This window comes from Hesperophylax consimilis, chromosome 17 (genome assembly GCF_061612785.1).
Source record: "Hesperophylax consimilis isolate HC1 chromosome 17, BYU_Hcon_1.0, whole genome shotgun sequence".
Lineage (NCBI taxonomy): Eukaryota > Metazoa > Arthropoda > Insecta > Trichoptera > Limnephilidae > Hesperophylax > Hesperophylax consimilis.
Genome location: NC_142852.1, coordinates 6799090 through 6819648, shown reverse-complemented (window position 1 = coordinate 6819648; position 20559 = coordinate 6799090). Strand labels below are relative to the sequence as shown.

Here is a 20559-nt window from a genome sequence, read left to right as displayed (position 1 = left end):
TAGATTTTTTCCTATTTTTTATTGCAAGGTAAAATATTTGATTTGTTTTCCTTGAAAACTAAAGAAAAGATTATATTAAATAATTTTTAACAACAGAATTGTTCGTCTTGAGTCCAGGGGCTAAAATAATCATATGTGAAAAACTGTGAAAGAAAACCGTTACCACCCCTAATCTAAGGACGGGATATTTCATAGAATTTAAACAATTCATCAAATTTCAACGTTAATTTAGTAGTACTTAAGCATACACCTGTATTAATTACAACCAAAGATGCTCTTGGATAATTGGAAAATTCTTTTCTTAAACTTGCTGACCAATATGATCATTTTTTCCTCTCAATAAACTTTTCCTTGCCGTGATTAAAATATCTTCATCATGTCGTCTTGTAACGCTGCAATACTGTATGAGTTTTGGATGTTATTATGCATTTTTTGTTGAAAAAAAGTTGTGAAATTTTTCACGGGTAATTCTATAAATATGGGACATGTGAAGATTAAATAAAAATTTGAGGATTGAATACTTGTCTTGTACTTTTCTGAAAGAGCCTGTAAGAACTAGCACTGAAGAAATCCTTAACATACTTAATATTATGTCACTTAAACAACTCTTTTCTAAAACAATACTCCCTTACATTCATAAATAAAAAAAAAACAAGAAATAACAACTAACACATGTATATAAACCACTAAATCTCAAGGTCCAAAACATATCCAACAAGCAACTACGACATACAAAATTTAGGCAAAAAACCTTCCTATACTATGTTACTAAACTTTACAGTAAAATCGCACTCGCGTTTAAAACTCACAACAATATTTTAACATTTAAATATCAAATAAAAAGCTGCAAACAAAACATAGGGAGATCAGAAATAGATAAATGCAGACTGAAACTGATACCACTCAACTGAACATAAAACACCATAATAATAATAATTAGATGATTTGTATAACGCCGTTTTTATGCAAAAACACCACAATCACCATGTAATATATCCATAATTATTTCGAAAAAAACGTAATTTTAATTAGATTAATTAATATTATCTATACAACTAAATTTTAACCATATTTAAATGAAATCCACGGAGATCCCAGTGAGGTTATCATTATATATTTATTATTGTAGAAAGCAATCACTTTGTAGTTTGACATATTTATTAAAATAAAATCCTTTTTTGTTTTAAAACCACGATATTTATTAATTTAAGAACCGTTTCGCTTTACTTAAGCATCATCAGGGTACAAATTAATACTAAACAAGAAGTACATAATGTGTGTATATATATAACAAAATATAGAGGGAGACAACATAATACAAATATAAGCAACACAAAGACGGTCATAAAATACATTAACATAAGTGCACAAGTAATGGAAAAACCGCCAGATAATTATGTAGACTAATGGGTTATATCAATAAATCGGGAGAAACAAAGCATTAACTGGCATGGTGGTAAGGAGGTAAGGAGAACTGGGAATTTTTTTATGGGTTTATTGGAAACAGACCTAATATTGGACTACTTGATATGTCTAATTGATTATTAAGAATCTGACTTTTGGTTTTTACAGCTTTTTTAATTTCTAGTGCCTCTAAATTGATTAGTCTGTTACCATGCCCGTTTTTATGTAAGATGTTAGCACCGGTGCTATGACAGAATGTATGATCTTTATCGATCAAATGATTTGCGAATTCGGAAAAACCGTTATTATTGAGGCAACGAAGATGCTCCTTTATCCTAATATTAACATTACGTGATGTCTTACCGATATAGAAAGCCGAACAATTATTACAATTTAATTTATAAATCCCCGAATGACTTAATTTATCGTCCTTATCTTTAGAATTAATTAGAAATTTACCTATATTGTTATTGGTATAAAAGGCCGGTTTGACTTCAGAAGGAAGGTTTTTTACACTTAAGGTAGAAAAGTGATTAATGAATAAAATTCGCCGCCATTGATAATCAATATTATTATCATTGATTTGAGGACAAGGACTAGCGAAGAGGAAGCGATTAATGGCTATTTGTTTTAGTTTTTTATTTTAGATTAAATCTATAAAATTTGATTCATAGCCATTATTTACTGCTATGTCTTTAATTAGTTTTAGTTCACTATCAAAATTACTATCGGACATTGGAATTGTGACTAAACGATGGACCATTGAATGGAATGCGAAGTGCTTATGTGAAATAGGGTTATTGGAGGTGCTGTGTATGACAACGTCAGTATAGGAGGGTTTACGAAAAATGTTAAAATTAATTCTGTTATTAACGATCGATAAGGTAAGGTCTAAAAAATTTAAGGTTGAATTTATGCCTATTTTTAATGTGAATTTAATCTTATTATGAAAAGAGTTTATAAGATTGAGGAAGGAATTCAGTTGACGCTTAGTCCCTGTCCATATACACAAAAAATCATCAACGTATCTTTTCCAGTACAAGACATGTTTAATAAGATGTGAGGTACTAGATAAAATTTTATTCTCTAAGTTATCCATGAATATATCAGCAATCAGAGAACTGGTAGGGCTCCCCATAGCTAGGCCGTCACGTTGCTGATATATAACATTATTAAATTGAAAATAATTTTGATTCAGGCATATATTAAACAAGGAAGTTAAATCTTTTATAAAATCTATAGAGAGATCGGAACTATTTAATAAATCAGAAATTAAACCTTTACTCTCTTCTATGGGAACATTGGGGAACAAATTTACAACGTCAAAAGAAATTAGTGTAGAATTACTAGGGAGAATCATATCTTCCAATTCTTCTACTAATGAAAAAGAGTTTTTAAATGTTTAGGTGAAAAAACATTGGTATTTTGAAACACATTAGTAATAACGGATGATATTTTAAAATTTGGGGCATTACAACATGAAACTACTGGCCTGTTTAAACTACTGGCCATGTTTAGGTGAAAAAACATTGGTATTTTGAAACACATTAGTAATAACGGAAGATATTTTAAAATTTGGGGCATTACAACATGAAACTACTGGCCTGACGGGGCAATTATTCTTCTGTATTTTAAGGAACCCATATAATTTAGGAGTTTTGGGATTTTTAGTTAAAAATTTAACTATGTGATATGATTCATCTTTGAATATTTTAGTTTTAGATGCTTGAAGTGTTTGTTTCACATTTTCTTGGAACTTATTGGTTGGGTCTTTCGCAAGTATTGCAAAATTGACACTGTCAATGAAGTCCGCCACTTTAGAATTATATTCATTTCGAGGGAGTATGATCACTGTATTCCCCTTGTCCGCTTTCGTAAGGATCAAATCTTCATCTGTTAGTTTGGCACGAATATTCTTCATTATAGTCAACTCAGGATTTGGGTTAGGTTTAAATTTAGGTGTTATTTTTTGTAAAGTTTCAGCACTTTTGTAACAGAATTTTTTCGGTTTACCACATAGAGCTGTGTCTATATCCACTGCTACCTCTTCTATTGCAGCATTAAAATTATTATTCGAGTATTTAAGGTTATATTTTAATCCCTTTGCCAATAGGGATATCTCCTCAGGAAGAAAATGTACAGAAGACAGGTTCTGTACACGGTCAAAAAATGTATGGACCGACTCCGGGTTACTAATATTAATATCGGCACATTCTTAACGAGTTTTTCACATAACAAGCAAGATTCTGAAACGAATTACGCTCGTTACGAGAGGTTCCACTAGTCCCATTTCCTTATTGATCTTGGATCCCCGTGGAACTATGACATCCTCAACTGGAATAAGTGACTAGAGCGAACGCGATGGAAAAAGAGTTTCTTTTTCCACTGCGTTCCACATTCCACCCCCATACCATCCAATCCAACAGAATCGACCATTACAGCATGCAATCTCACATCACCCTCACCCACACCATCTACACTACACCATCCAAAAAGAGAATAGTGTTTATTTGGACACGAAGTCTACTATTCTACAGAACTACTAGTTATATCAGAGTACCATTCTCACACCATTATCGCAGAGTTCATTTTAGTTATTACTTTCTTCGGAAAGTGCTCCACGTCGAAATCATCTTCGCGAATTCATAACTTTATATAGTGATCAGTTAACCTTATATAGTGACACGGAGAGCACACTCAATTTTACGCTTAACACAATTTAATATTTTACAGTATTTTTAAACAGTGAAACTAACAAGTTAACGAGTCATTGAGAGACTGCAAGTTTAAGGAAGTCGGAGAGCAATCCTGCTGGTTCCTAAATTCATAACTGAGTGAGCATTGTCAATATAATTAAAAGTCAAAACATTAAGTATTATTGTCACCCAAACTACTACCGCGCGGCTGGGTCCCTAGTATCTACTTCAAATCACTCCACCTTAAATACAGGCTGACCCATCCTCCATTTTTCCAAAAAAAAAAAAAAAAAATTTAAGTTAATAAAATGGATTCCCAAGGATTCATCAATCTGGCGAGAAACGCGGTTGAGGCCCTCACTGAATTAATAATTGACCCAACAAGCAAATTAAACAAAGATCAAATCGCAAAAATGGTACCAAAAACAAATGCTATTCTCGGAACCATTGCTCAAATGGCTGCCAAAATGGCAGCACTCGAGGGTGAGCTGTCAGCTTTTAAAGCATTATCCAATAAACCTAACTCAGTAGTATCTACTTGTGAAACAGCCGACGAACTCGAAGAAAGAAAAAAAAGAGCAAATAATCTAATAATCATAAATATTCCTGAAAGCTCTAAGCTCAACCAAATAGAAAAAATACAAGATGACAAAATACAAATTACAAATATCTTGAATAAGATTGATAGTAACATTGAAATTAACTCTATCAACACTTTACGCCTTGGAGCAGTGAGGCCGGATAAACCTAGGCCCGTTAAGGTTATTCTAAAGAACTCCACTGAAGCAATAAATATCCTCAGGAGAAAGAACTTTTATCTGACCAACTCCACTGTTAAAATCTTTTCCGACCAAACACCGAACCAACGAAAATTCTTGTCGGACCTCCGCCAAGAATTGGAAACTCGGATAAAGGGAGGAGAAGTTGGGTTAACAATAAAATATATGAATAACAAGCCCACAATAATAAGGTCAACTTCAAAAAACTCAAACACATCATCGGATACGGCCAAAATATCCGAGGCTGCCGTACCAAACTCATAGAGCTACAAACTACTCTTCCACTACTCCAACACATTGAAGTTTTTCTTCTTACCGAAACTTGGCTTGATCCTGATATTCACACCGAGGAACTTGGATTTTCATCTTACAACACCTACCGCCTTGACAGAAATCCAGCCACTAGTACTAAAACCAGAGGAGGAGGAGTTCTTATATCCGTTACAAAATTACTGCCATCCACTCGATTAATTTGTAAACATCTGGACGTGGAACAGGTATTCGTTTTACTAAAAACTAAATCAGGCAAAATTCTACTGGGATGTGTCTACATTCCTCCTGGATCCAATATCACAGTCTACAGAAACCACATAGATGACCTCGAAACCTTTAAAAATAAATACCCTGATGCCAAAACAATTTTATTTGGTGACTATAATACCCCTTGCATTGATTGGATGAATAAGGACTCTTATAACAACTTAAGCCTACCAGAAAATGCCCGCGAAATAATAGATATGACGAACTTACTCTCTCTACATCAAGTCAATCAAGTCTACAATACCAATAATCGGCTGCTGGATTTAGTATTCTGCAGTGATACCTCAGTCCATATTGCTAAATCAGTTGACGAGCTTCTCCCCCTAGACTGCCACCACCCCGCCCTAAGCATAACCATCACTACTAATAACTCACCAGATGACACAACTGTTCTTCCTAACCTAACTTATAATTTCTCCAAAGCTGACTATTCTAACATGAATCAATATCTTGCAAATGAAGACTGGTCATTTCTTCACCATAATAATACCATTAACTATAATCTTGAATTATTTTACAAAATTATTAATAAGGCCATTGAAAGCTTTGTACCACTTTCACACTTCAAGGAAGCGAAGTTCCCAAAATGGTTCAGTGGCGAGCTAATTAACCTAGTTATCTGTAAAAAAATTGCACACAAAAACTTTAAAGAATCGAACTCTCTTATCGACTACAAGATATTTCACAACTATAGAACTCAATGTAAAAAACTATCAAGAAATTCATATTTCAATTATATAAATGGAATCGAAAACTCTATACCTTCTAATATACAAAACTTTTTCACTCACGTTAACTCTCTTAGAAAAAACAAACAAGGTTTACCCCTTTCAATGCACTTCAAAGAAAAGAGTAGTACTGACATGAATGTAAAAGTTAACTATTTTGCTGATTATTTTAAAAGCGTCTATGACGAAGATATCCCAGACAATTATATACCACCTTCGTCGCTTAACGAGAGCATACATATCCCTGCCATACACATCAACATAAACGACGTTATAAGTAAAATCAAATCCTTAGACAAAAACAAAAAGGCTGGACCTGATAATGTACATCCCAATATCCTGATAAATTGCATTACTTCACTGGCTGAGCCGATTTTTCTATTGTTTAATCAATCCCTTGACACAGGGTGCTTCCCTGATATTTGGAAACGTTGTTATCTAACTCCTATATTTAAAAAGGGTAATAAAAGTGATGTTACTAACTATAGACCAATATGTAAGCTATCTGTAATTCCTAAACTTTTTGAAAAACTATTACTTGATAAAATTTCACCATGTATTAACCATCTCACTGTTCAGAATCAACACGGATTTTTGTCGGGTAGATCAACTCTGACAAATCTTTCGTTATATGAAAACTATATATCAAACGCATTAGCTAACAGAACTCAAGTCGATTCCATATATACGGACTTTATCAAGGCCTTTGACAAAGTATGCCATAAAATTCTCCTGATCAAACTACGTAAGCTCGGTATTGACGGAAAACTTTTAGAATGGTTTGCTAGCTATCTAACTGATAGAGTTTTACTTGTAAAAATCAATTTGTTCATTTCCAATCAATTTATAGCTACCAGTGGTGTACCACAGGGGTCTCATTTAGGCCCAATATTATTTTTACTGTTCATAAATGATATTGTAAATATATTTGATGAAGATATTAATACGTTACTTTTCGCAGATGATTTAAAAATATTTAAAATAATCAAAAGCCCTGAAGATTGTATCTGTCTACAAAATAATTTGAACAGGTTAATTAATTGGTGTTCTCTTAACAAACTTCATCTGAACATAAATAAATGTTATTCAATTAAATTTTACAGAATAAATCAACCAATTATTCATTCATATAAACTCAATAACTCAATCCTTACCTCTGTCGAAGAAATTAATGACCTGGGGATAACTTTTGACTCTAAATTAAACTTTATATCGCATATAAATAATATTAATAATAAAGGAATGAAAATGCTAGGCTTCATTCTTCGAAATTCCAGAGGTTTCAAGAATATTTCAACATTAAAAATTTTGTATACATCCCTGGTTCGTAGTCAAGTCGAATATAACTCCTCGATCTGGTCCCCCCACTACAAATTACATTCAGATTCAATCGAAAAAATTCAACATAAATTCCTAAGACACATTAATTTTAAACTCGGTATTCCCATTGAAAATATAAATTATAATTACTTGATGAAAAATCTAAATTTATTAAAACTCTCAGATCGAAGAATTATATCCGACTTAATATTTATGTTCAAAATTGTAAATGGTAGTATAGACAGTCCTGATTTAATTAACCTCATTGAACTTCATATACCCACGAGAGCTACTCGTTCTAAAATTTTGTTTAAATGCAACAATATCAGGACTGAGTATTCCAAACACTCGCTTGTACCTAGGTTGCATGAAGTTAGTAATAGATACGCAGATGTGGCAGATCTATTTAACTGCACGCAAGATAGGTACAAGAGGGCTATGCTATCAAATCTTTTCAATCAATATTAATTTAATCTAATTCTACCTTATTTGCACTATAGAAACTTATGTACTTGTATCTCTTGTTTACTTACTTACTTACTCTCTAATGTCATTTCACAATCAAATGCCACATATATTTGTAATTCTTTTTTAAAATATTTCTACGATTTTAACTGTGACATGTTATCATTGTTTATGGTATATTTATACCGTTGGAATTAAATAAATTAAATCCAATCCAACAGAATCCACACTGTCCAATCTCACATCATCCTCTCCCTCAGCATCCACCCCATACCATCCGATCTAACAGAATCTCCACCCCACACAACTTCCAATCCAACTTTTTCCACCCGCACACCATCCAATCCAACAGAATACACCACCAGACCATCCAATCCCATAGAATCCGTCCACACATTACCCACTTCCATAGAATACAACCACCCAAAGTCCAATCCCACATCATCCACACCAACCTACCTTACACTTTTCAACCTTACACCCTCACATTATCTGATCCAACAGAATCTACCCAGACACTGCACAACCTCACCCACAGCATCCACCCCACACCATCCAATCCAACAGAATCCACCCCACACTGCACATCCTCACCCACAGCATCCACCCCACACCATCCAATTAAGCAGAATCCACCACACACAATTTCCAATCCAACACATTCCACCCCCACACTATCCAATTCAACAGAATCAAACATTACAGTGTCCACCTCCACACCATCCAATCCAACAGAATCGACCATAACAGCATCAAATCTCACATCACCCTCACCCACACCATCCACACCACACCATCCAATCCAACAGAATCGACCATTACCATAAAACTGAACCATTTTTTTATTAAATATATCTGCAGTTTTTTCATTTTTAATGTTGTCTGGAAGGACTCCCCCCCTCGTAACCATTGGATTGCTTGCCGCAGTGAACGAGAGACAAAGAGGACTTCGATTGAAAAACTGAGACTCTTATTAATAATACAATGTATGTCATATGTTAATATTTCTTTTTGTTTGTTTATAACAGGTTATGTGCACTCCGTTCATTACTACGGTAGAGGTGTCCTGAATCGAAATCAGAACAACGAAGGAAGATTAGTTAAATATAAATTTGGTTTAATGTTTGAGTCATTCATTAATAATAATAACAATAATAATATTTGGCAAATTTATGTAGCGCCGTTTTCGTGAGAAATCACCTCAAGGGCGCTGTACAAATATATTACTTAAATAGTTAATACTAGAACTACTGACTTAAACTAGTGACTTATCTCAAAGACTTACGACTAAGGCCTATAACTACTATCTTAACGACATATATACGAGTATTTACATATTTAGCAACTTACAACTAAAATTAACATTAACAATCTAATCTTACTAAAGCCAGAAGAAGATTTACAATGTTTACCGCCATTCCGCTTTTAACAAAATATCTGTTAACCATATGTTTTTTTTTGTGTTCATTGTAATAAATGCCTTCGAAATGCTAATCTAATAATAGGTAGACGTCATATTGACAAATATGATTTAAGATTTTCACGGCCAAAAGTATTTTTGTTATTTGTTTTTGGGGTATTATGCCGTGTTGCGCTAACTCCTTCTTTAGCCAACGTTTCGGACAGCATTGCAGTATCCATCATCAGGGCAGATGTGTTATCAGGGCAGATGTATTATCAAATAACACATCTGCCCTGATGATGTACACTGCAATGCTTTCCGAAACGTTGGCTAAAGAAGGAGTTAGCGCAACACGGCATAATACCCCAAAAACAAATAACAAAAAAAGTCATATTGATAGTTTAAACATTCTACTGTGACAAAACGCACAATGATTCCCTAACTAAACTGGAATAACGGCAACTACCAAATAAATAGCGATGAATATAAGAATGAGTACTTTCTTTACCAATAACCATCACAGGCGTGGGATAGTATGTTTAACAGGAAGAATCGGCTCTCGGAGAAGAAAGCACTTGTTAGCACTTGTCAAAAATATTTAAAGGTTATGCATAGACAAAAATGAAGTCATAGACAATTATTGTTATTTTAATGGCGACCAGATAACTAAAAAAAAAAAACATTTTTATCGTGTGACATTTGAACACATACATATATTGTTAACATACATATTCATCATATGATAATAATAAATCACGGTAATTTATAAGAATGGTTATTATTAAGAACGATCTTAATTAAGAATAATGATTTTAAAGAAAATTTCATATTCAGCACAATTTGCGAGTCATTCCTCGCGAGTGGTACCAACTAACAATATAGAGGCGGAAAACAAGTTTAGCTATTATGTATTTCAAAATTAGGAACAATTTTATCGATAGCCCATTCCTCTTAGGATGTTTTATATGTACCAGACCACTACAGCCGAAGTCGATACCATGACCTATTCAAAGTACCAAAAGGCAAAAGCGACGTCCTGGCAAAGCATAGCACGACGTGGGGAGGTGTGCTGTTAAACGAACTTGCAAAGAATGTGGATGTAAGTGACTGTTCTCTAAATGACTTAAAACAATTATTGAATAGTCACCTAGCTAAATGCTGACATAAATAAAATTGTACTGTAATTGGACAAAATATTCTGTTGTGCAATAAAAAAAAATATATAAAAATATGCCAAACAACACTTAACCAACTGTCACCTTCTTTATGGTCACCGTCATGCCTCCGACTAAAGCCTTTTCCCCAAAATATGTTCTTCAATCAATTAATTTTCTAATTTGTTTATTAAAATGCTTAATTGGGACGATTCGATATTTTTGGCGCGATATAGGGGTATTTCAACATTTTTCACTTCAAATTCAATATGTTATTACAGCTGTATTTAGAAATTAATAAAACAAAGTTAGTGAACATTTCCGGTGAAAGAAACAATTTGGATATCGTTCCCTATAGACACCTCACCTGTGCTATTAACGAATTCACATAAATCAAGTCAGTAACCTGGAAATATTGACATTTACCCTAATGAAGTACCGAAATGTACAAGATATTTAGATATGTTCTGGAAAGATTAGATATCCACTTAAATAACCCGGTATATCATAATTACATACGAAGAACATTAAGATTGATGTTATTATTAATTTTGATTATATTTTCATTTGTTTTCCGAGTGTCAGTAGAAAAAATTAACAATGTTGTTTGCAACTTAATAATTTTTGAGCTTTAATGTGGACATGTTTGTGATTTTTTCAAGTATATTGTTTATTTGTTTTTGACGCTTTTATGTAAATATTTTGTTTGTGTAGTTAATTGCATGTATCGACACTTGCAGAGAGCCATTTCTTTGTGATTCTCTTTCGACGAAACCAATCCAAGTTACAGTACTGTACACTTGTCTACAACTTACTGTCCCATAGCTTTTTCGTCCATCGACATTGTTTTTAAAACCTTTTATTAATTTAAAATTTACCTTTAATTATTCTAGACGACACAACTATTCTGCCTAACCTTAGGTACTTATAATTTTTCTAAAGCTGACTATCCTAACATGTAACATTATCTTGCTAATGAAGACTGGTCATTTCTTCACCTCAACAATAACAATAATATCAATCACAATATGGAATTATTTTACACAATTATTAATAGGGCCATTGAAAAATATGTACCACTTTCACACTTCAAAGAAGCAAAGTTCCCAAAATGGTTCACTGGAGAGTTAATTAACTTAGTAATCTGTAAAAAATTGCCCACAAAAATTTTAAAGAATCGAAATCCCTAAGCAACTACAAGATATTTCAAAACTATAGATCTCAATGTAAAAAAATGTCTAAAAGATCGTATTTTAATTACATAAATGGAATCGAAAATTCTATACCTTCCAACATTCAGAACTTTTTCAATCATGTTAACTCTCTAAGAAAAAACAAACAAGGCTTACCCATCTCAATGCATTTCAAAGAAAAGAGTCGTACTGATATGAAAGTAAAGGTTAACTATTTTGCTGACTATTTCAAAAGTGTTTATGACGAAGATATCCCAGACAATTACATCCCACCTTCATCCATTAACGAGACCATACATATCCCTGCCATACACATCAATATAAACGACGTTAAAACTAAGATTAAATCCCTAGACAAAAACAAGTATCCTTATAAATTGTATTGATTCACTGGCTGAGCCGATTTGCTTATTGTTTAATCATTTCCTTGATACAGGTTGCTTCCCTAACATTTGGAAACGTTGTTATCTGACACCTATATTCAAAAAGGGCAATAAATGTGATATAACCAACTATAGACCAATATGTAAGCTATCCGTAATACCGAAACTTTTTGAAAAACTATTACTTGATAAAATTTCACCTTTTATTAACCACCTCATTGTTCCGAATCAACATGGATTTTTGTCGGGCAGATCAACTTTGACAAATCTCTCATTATATGAAAACTATATATCGAACGCATTAGCTAATAGACAAGTCGATTCCATATATACGGACTTTATAAAGGCATTTGACAAAGTTTGCCATAAAATTCTCCTCGTCAAACTATGTAAGCTCGGTATCGATGGAAAACTTTTAGACTGGTTCGCAAGCTATCTAACTGATAGAGTTCTACTAGTAAAAATCAATTCATTCCTTTCCAACCAATTTATAGCTACAAGTGGTGTACCGCAGAGGTCTCATTTAGGCCCAATATTGTTTTTACTGTTTATAAACGATATTGTTAATATATTTGATAAGGATATAAATGTATTACTTTTTGCAGACGATTTAGAAATATATAAAAAAAGAAAAAACCGTAGAAGATTGTATCAGTCTACAAAATAACTTAAACAGGTTAATTAATTGGTTCACTCTAAATAAACTATACCTCAATATAAATAAGTGCCATTCAATAAAATTTTACAAAATAAGTCAACCAATTATTTATTCATATGAACTTAATAACTCAACCCTTACATTTGTTGAAGAAATTAATGACCTGGGCATCATTTTCGACTCTAAATTAAACTTTATGTCTCTCATAAACTCAATTAACAATAAGGGAATGAAAATGCTTGGATTCATTCTTCGAAACTACAGAGGCTTCAGAAATATTTCAACCTTGAAAATTTTGTATACATCTTTAGTTCGAAGTCAAGTCGAATAAAACTCCTCGATCTGGTCCCCACATTATAAAAAACATTCAGATTCAATAGAAAAAATTCAACACAAATTCCTAAGACACATTAACTTTAAACTCGGTATTCCCATTGAAAATATAAACTATAATTACTTGAAAAAATTAAATTTATTAAAACTTTCAGATCGAAGAATTATATCCGACTTAATATTTATGTTCAAAATTGTAAATGGTAGTGTAGACAGCCTTGATTTAATTAACCTCATTGAATTTCATGTACCCATAAGAGCTACTCGCTTTAAAACCCTCTTCAATTGTAACAATTCTAAGACTGAACATTTCAAACACTCGCTTGTACCTAGATTACATGAAATTAGTAATAGGTACGTAGATGTAGCGGATCTGTTTAACTGCACAGAAGCTAGGTACAAAAAAGCCTTTATCATATCTCTTAAATCATGCCCAATAAAATGTAAGTCTACTCATACTTACGTAAAAAGTCAAATTAATATGTATATAAAATGAACTGCCTGGGGCAACTGAGGAAACTTGGGTCAATAAAAATAAATAGTCAATAAGTTGAACCAACAGCTTGATTGGCACTTAACTACTTTCAACCAAAACCTGAATATAAATGCATACATTTTATACACCTGTAATTAATCTACCTATAGTTTTTGCATGTACTTGTATCTCTCACTTTTTTTTTTTTTTTATTTTTTATTATTGATACATTATTTTACAGTATTTCATATTTTAATTCAGTAATGTTGGCCTCACTGGGTTGTTTACCCGTACTGAGGCCCCCATTTTATAATATAAAAATTTATACATTTAAACAAAAAAACAACATTAAATTAAAGATAAATTTAAACTAAAAATAAAGATTATAAATTAAAATCTAATTATCACACTTAAAGAAAAATATTAAAAGAGAATGGAAATCGGCATTTATAATGATTTATGTGTTTGTGCGTGTTGCGTGATTATATATTTTTTTTGTGCTGCGTGTATATGTTTTATTCTTTTATGGTATAGAATTTTGGAAATATTGTCTTTTTTGTTCTTTAATCCATTTTTTATTTTGTGTTTGAATTTATTTTTATTTTCCTCAATTTTTGTTTCAAGTGGAAGACTGTTGAATGCTTTAATAGCGTGGTATTTATGGTGTCTTTGTCCAAAGGTAGTGTTTACCGTCGGAGTTTTTATGTTTTTTTTATACGCTTTTCTGACCGGTCTATTAGTGATATTTTGTGTTTGTTGGGGTTTATTTTTTTGGTCGAAAATATAGTTTTGTAGTGTTTTTACATATAATTGGCGTATATCAAGTATGTCACAGCTTTTAAATATTTAGTCTGTGTCGGTTAGTTTGTGTTTTTTTAGTATTACCTTTAATATCGGTTTCTGTGCGATTTCTATTTGAGCGGAAGCTGCGTTTGTTGCTCCTCCGCAAGCAATTATTCCATATTCTATTATTGATTGGCATAGTGCATAATATATTGTGTTCAATTGTTTTATTTTATATATGTTTCTTATATTTAGGAAAATGTGTATTGTTCTGAGGAGTCTATTTGTGATTTGTTTGATGTGATGTGTCCATCTAAGATTATGGTCAATTACGATTCCTAGATACTTTATTTGTTCTGTTTTTTCTAGAGGGGGGCAATCGCAGATGTTGGTGTTTATGCATTCGTGTATTTTTATGGTGTTTGTATTGTTTTTTTGGCTGTCCTGTGTTGGTTATGCTGTACGTTGTGAATTTTGTTTTCGATATGTTTAGTGTAAGTGTATTTGAGTCCAACCATTTTTTCACTTGCGTGATTCCTAGATTCGCTAAGTTATAAACCTTATTCCAATCCTTAGATTTAAATAGTAAAACTGTGTCGTCTGCGTAACTAATTATTTCTCCATCTATTTCCATGCTGCAAAGTTCATTTATATAAATTGTGAAAAAAACGGGCCCTAGTATGCTTCCTTGTGGAACTCCGTGTGTAATCGGCATTGGTTTGCTAGTATAGTTATTAATTTTGACTTGTTGTGTTCTGTCGCTCATGTAACTTTTTAATAGTTGTAGTTCGTTGTCTTTGATACCCATATTTTCAAATTTTTAAAAAGTGTTTTGTGGCATATTGAATCAAAAGCTTTAGCCACATCTAGATATTCTTCTTCTTCAATGGCGCTACAGCCCATTTCGAGCCTTGGCCTCCTTTAACATGAGCCTCCACCGCCCTCTGTCCTCGGCCGTCGTCTTCCAATCTGCAACATGGAGTAGTCCTCTGGCATCTTTCCTGACATCGTCCTCCCATCTCAGCCTAGGTCTGCCCGCCTTTCGTTTGCCTCCCGGGTGTCTTGTTAGAACCTTCTTTGGTACACGTGTGCTTGGCATTCGGTGCACATGTCCTGCCCATCTTAGTCTTTGGAGCCGTAAATGAGTAGAGAGTCTGGGAGCTTGGTAGATGTCATATAGCTCCTTATTGTGGCGGATTCTCCATGCCTCTCCCTCTCGCACCGCTCCTAAGATTCTTCGAAGTACCTTTCTTTCGAAGATGTCCAGCCATTCCGCAGACTTTGCTGTCAGTGTTCCCGCCTCACATCCATAGGCCAAGACTGTTCAAATAATTGTTTTATAAAGGGTTATTTTGGTTTTCCTATGGACGTTTCGGGATTTGAACACTGGCAGCAACGCGAAGTAAGTGTTGTTAGCGGCTGTGATGCGCTTTCTTACTTCTACTGGGTCTTCGTTGTCCTGCGTTATGATGGAGCCCAGGTAGGCAAACTCTTCGACCACTTCAAAGTTATAGGAGTTTTTAAAATTCACTTTATCTTTTATTCTGCGGTGTGGGGTTCTGGTTTGCATCATGATTTTAGTTTTGTTCTCATTGATTTGCAAGCCCACCTCTCTTGCTGCAGTCTCCAAAGGGTCAAACACCTCTCTTACAGCTTGTAAGGATCTTCCCACAATGTTAAGGTCGTCTGCATATCCAACTATTTGATTGCTTTTGTAGCAAATGTTTGAGTCGGTAGCAATCATTGTCTTCCTCACGACGTGCTCCAGAACAATATTGAAAAGAGTGGGAGCTAAGCCATCACCTTGTTTCAGCCCCTGGGAGACGTTAAAATCCTCCGTTGTTTCACCTCCTATCTTTACTCGACATCGTGAACCAACCATGGTTGCTTTTACAAGCTTGACTATTTTGGACGGTATACCAAAATTTAGGAGTATTTCATATATTTTCTCCCTATCTATACTGTCATATGCCTGTTTGAAGTCAACAAATAGTTGATATATGTCTATATCGAATTTCCAGCATTTTGTCAGGATTTGTCGAGTAGTAAAGAGTTGATCAGTGGTAGTTCTCCCCCTCCTAAAACCTGCCTGATACTCTCCCAGCAAGTTCTCGGAATGACGTTCTAGTCTTTCTTTCAAAATTGTTGTGAAGATTTTATATGCTGTACAAAGTAGTGATATTCCTCTGTGATTTTCACATTCAATTTCAATTTGTCTCCCTTTTTATGTATGGGGCATATTATACTAGTTTGCCACTCTTCTGGTACTCTTTCGGCGGTCCATATTTTTACAATAAGATTGTGTAGCAGGTTTTTCAGATGTTCGTTTCCATATTTATAGAGCTCTGCCGGGATATTGTCTCCTCCCGGTGTTTTATTGTTTTTCAATTTATTTAGGGCAGCCCTTACTTCTGCCACCGATGGCGCTCTAGTCGTTTCATCATTATTTAGTTCATCCGGAATGTGAGTTGGTTCGACTGTCAGGTTGTTATTGGGATTCAAGAGCTGTTGGAAGTATTCTTTCCACCTAGTCTTAATCTTTTCCTTATCTCCTATTATGTCTCCATTACTATCTCTGCACAGGGATGTGTTGGGTTTGAAGCCCTTTTTAAATACATTGACGCCTTTATATGCCTCACGTGGATTGTTATTAACAAAATCATTTTCCATTTTCAACAATATGTTGTTAAAATATAGTCTCTTCTTTCTTTTAATCAAATGGTTAGCATTTCTTCGTGCTTGTTCGTAGGCTTGTCTTTTTGATCTTGATCCTCTTTCTATACATAATTTTCTTAGCTCATTTTTCTTGCAGACGCTCTGTATGCACTCCTCATCGAACCAGGGATTTTTAACCTGCCTAGGTCTATTTCCAATGCCTGATTCTGCCGCTGTCAGCAGTGCATCTCTCAGACTGGTCCAATCCTCTTCTAAATCTTTTGAGGAGAGCTGATCACTCAGTTGGTTTGGTAGGTTTGTCGACAGTGAGTCGTGGTATCTATCCAATCCTTCTGGTGTTTTAAGAGCATCGATGTTTAGATTTGGGATACTTGGCTGATTTCCTTTTCTATCTCTTGCTATTCTGCATCTATAGCTGGCTACTACCAAATAGTGATCCGAATCACAGTTAGCTCCTCTGTAACTTCTTACATTTGTGATACTGGTCGCCCCTCTTCTTTCAATTAGGATATGGTCTATTTGATTATGGTATCTGCCGCCAGGTGATGTCCATGTCCATTTATGTATATTCTTCCTTGGGAACTGTGTTGAAGCTATTATCATGTTTCGTGATTCTGCAAAGTCAATCACCCTTGATCCATTGTTATTGCTTACATCTAGATATATCGCTATGCATTTAAACCCTTGATCTAAGTTGCTATGTATATAATCTATTGTACTTGCTAAAGCTTCTTTTGTGCTTCTTTTTTCTCTAAATCCATATTGATTGTCCGAGATTAATTTGTTTTCTTCCAGGTATTTTATTATTTGGTTTTTTAATAGTCTTTCGAAAATCTTTGATAGTGAGTTTAACAAAGTGATTGGTCTGTAGTTAGTTATTTCCATTTTATCTCCGGATTTATACATAGGGATTACCAGCAGACGCGGCCCGTGACTGTAATTACCAGCAGTGCATTTCACTTTTAAAATGTACCTAGTCTGTAATTTAGGTGGAGCAAATTAATGAATGGGAACACCTACTGCAATTCATTCTATCTTCTAAGTTATATTTGTAAAATAACTGATTAAATAATACAAAATTATCTTGAAAATAAAGAACACTCAATTCATCGTTGAAAATATAGCAAAACCGTTTGATTTCACCGCGAACGAGTTCCATGTGTTAATGTTGTTGCGTTAACATTGAACATTAGTATTTCTAAGCGAATCCATTCCAAACGCATTGGATTACGCATGATCAAAGTGATGCAAAATTCACTCGCCGTCAAAGCACTTCGATAATGCACGGATGGGTTATGTATCTGCACTGCTCTAACACGTAATTTGACGTTAAGAGTGTAATCTGTCTCGCTCATGTCACCGTTTCGGCTACTTCGGGCTGTCTCGATACCGCCCGACGCTGTTTTAGTAGTATGGTAAAAGTTGGTTCTGTGCATATCGGGGTATGCACGACCGCTTGCTCTTGCGCGGGATTTTTTTACTAGACGATAGCTCAAATAATGACCTGACGGGAATTACGAATTTCTTACATCGATCACTGGGGCACAGATGTCGTTGTAATTTGTTATGTGGAGATTGAAGACAAGCAGTGCAATGCACAAATGCACGTACCAAGGAACCGCCTCTGATTACCAGTCCTTTTTTAAGAGTATTAGGAAAGCAGGCATGTGTTATGCTAAGGTTGATTAGGTGTGTTATAGGTTTTAATATTTCATTTTTTATTATTTTAATGCAATCCGTTGTTATCTCATCTAATCCAGGAGCAATCCCGTTTTTTAATGTGTCTATTATTTTGTTAATTTCCATTTCCGAACTTGTTTTTAATATAAATCTGTGTTGTGTTGGTTGGGTATCGATGTTTGATCTGTTTGTTTGTGTTAGTGTGTTTGTGCTGTGTTTTTTACGATTCGCTAAAACTTTCCCTATAGTTGAAAAAAAGTTATTGACGTGGTTTGCCATCATTTTTATATTTGTTTTGGCATCTATTTTTTTCGAGTTAATATTTAGATGTTCGATAGTATTTTTTTGTTTGTATTTTTGTGTGTATGTAACTTCCTTTAATATTCTCCATATTTCCTTTGGGTAATTGTATGCTTTTTTAAGTTTTTCTTTGTAGTACAACTCCTTAGCTACTCTAATAATTTTCGTGCATATGTTTCTATATCTTTTAAAGTAATTAAGTTGTTCTATGTCATACGGTGTTTGTTTAATTTGTTTGTGAATTTTGTCTCGTTTACGGACACAGTTTAATATTCCTTGTGTTATCCATAGTTTAATTTTTTTTGCTTTGTGTGTAAGTTTTACATGTTTTATTGTAGTGTAATTATTTATTTCTTGCGTTAGCGTATTTGTAAATGTATTCCAGGCTTCCTCGACATTATCTATTTGGTATATTGTATTCCAGTTTATTTTTTGGAGTTTTTCTTTTAAGTTTGAGTAGTCAATTATTTTTTTTGTAAATATTTTATGTTGTTTCAAAGTAGTGTTTTCGGTGTCTATTGCTATCATATTCATGTAGTGATCAGTGATTGTGCTTTCAAGTACTACTGTTTTGGTTTTTAGTTTTGTCTTGATCATTATATGGTCTATGCAGCTTTTAGTGTTTTGTGTGACCCGTGTTGGGACATTTATTATTGGCTCCAGTCCGTGTTGTGCTAGTATTGCTAGGTATTCTATGTTTTGTGGGTGTCCGTTTTGTAGAGTGTTTATATTAAGGTCTCCATTGATGATGATATTTTTGTATTTGTTGAGATCATTTAATGTATTGTTAAGTTCAGTTAAGAAATTTGTGATGTTGTTTTTGGATGGAGATCTGTACATAGCTAGGATACATGTTTGTTTTTCATCTGTAATTTGTATGCAGTTGGAGTCTATGATGTTTATTTCTTGAATGGTTATGTTATTTTTATCACTGATGTATATAACTATACAATCATTTTGGTTTTTGTGTATTTTCGTATGGTGTGTATTATAGTTTTTGATTGGTTTTGGTATATAGTTGTCATTCAACCAGCATTCTGTCAGCACAATGACATCAAAATTAATGTGGAACAATTAATATTAAGCACAATGACATCAAAATTAATATCAAGCTGTTGGAGGTATATAAAAAATTCATCAAAATTTTCATTGATCGATCTAATGTTTTGGTGTAATATTTTGATTCTATGTTTTTCTTTTGTTAAGTTGGTCCAGAGGTTAATATCATTTGTACTTTCACAGTAGTGTTGATTGTCCGAGTCTATATATTCCATGTAATCTGCCATGTTGGTGTGTATTTGTGTAAGTATGTGATGTGAGGTTGTGTTAGATGTACAGTAGTGTTTATGTCAGTTTATTAGATATATCGTTTAGGTGTTTTATTTCCACAACCTTTGAGTCTTTGGATTTTCTGACGAGAATTTTTCCCGATTTTACCCAAACATATTTGTAGTCTTTTTCTTGGGTTCTGGTGTTACAGTGCAGATTTTTGTAATATTGGGTTAATGCCGCATTAAGATAAACATATTTGGCTCCTTCTCCGTTGAATTTTTTGGGTCGCTGTGTTTGGATGCTAACATGGTTTGTCCT

The 20559-nt window shown here is 33.7% G+C and overlaps 1 protein-coding gene across 1 annotated transcript in view; it reads left to right on the top strand.

Annotated features, from left to right (window-relative positions):
* The first annotated feature begins 4513 nt into the window (after positions 1 to 4513).
* LOC149415871 (chymotrypsin-2-like) overlaps positions 4514 to 20559 on the top strand; it is a 63161-nt gene continuing 47115 nt past the window's right edge. The window contains exon 1 of the mRNA XM_089641755.1: positions 4514 to 4583. Within this exon, the coding sequence (XP_089497881.1) occupies positions 4514 to 4583 (70 nt within the window). The remainder of the gene's footprint in view (positions 4584 to 20559) is intronic.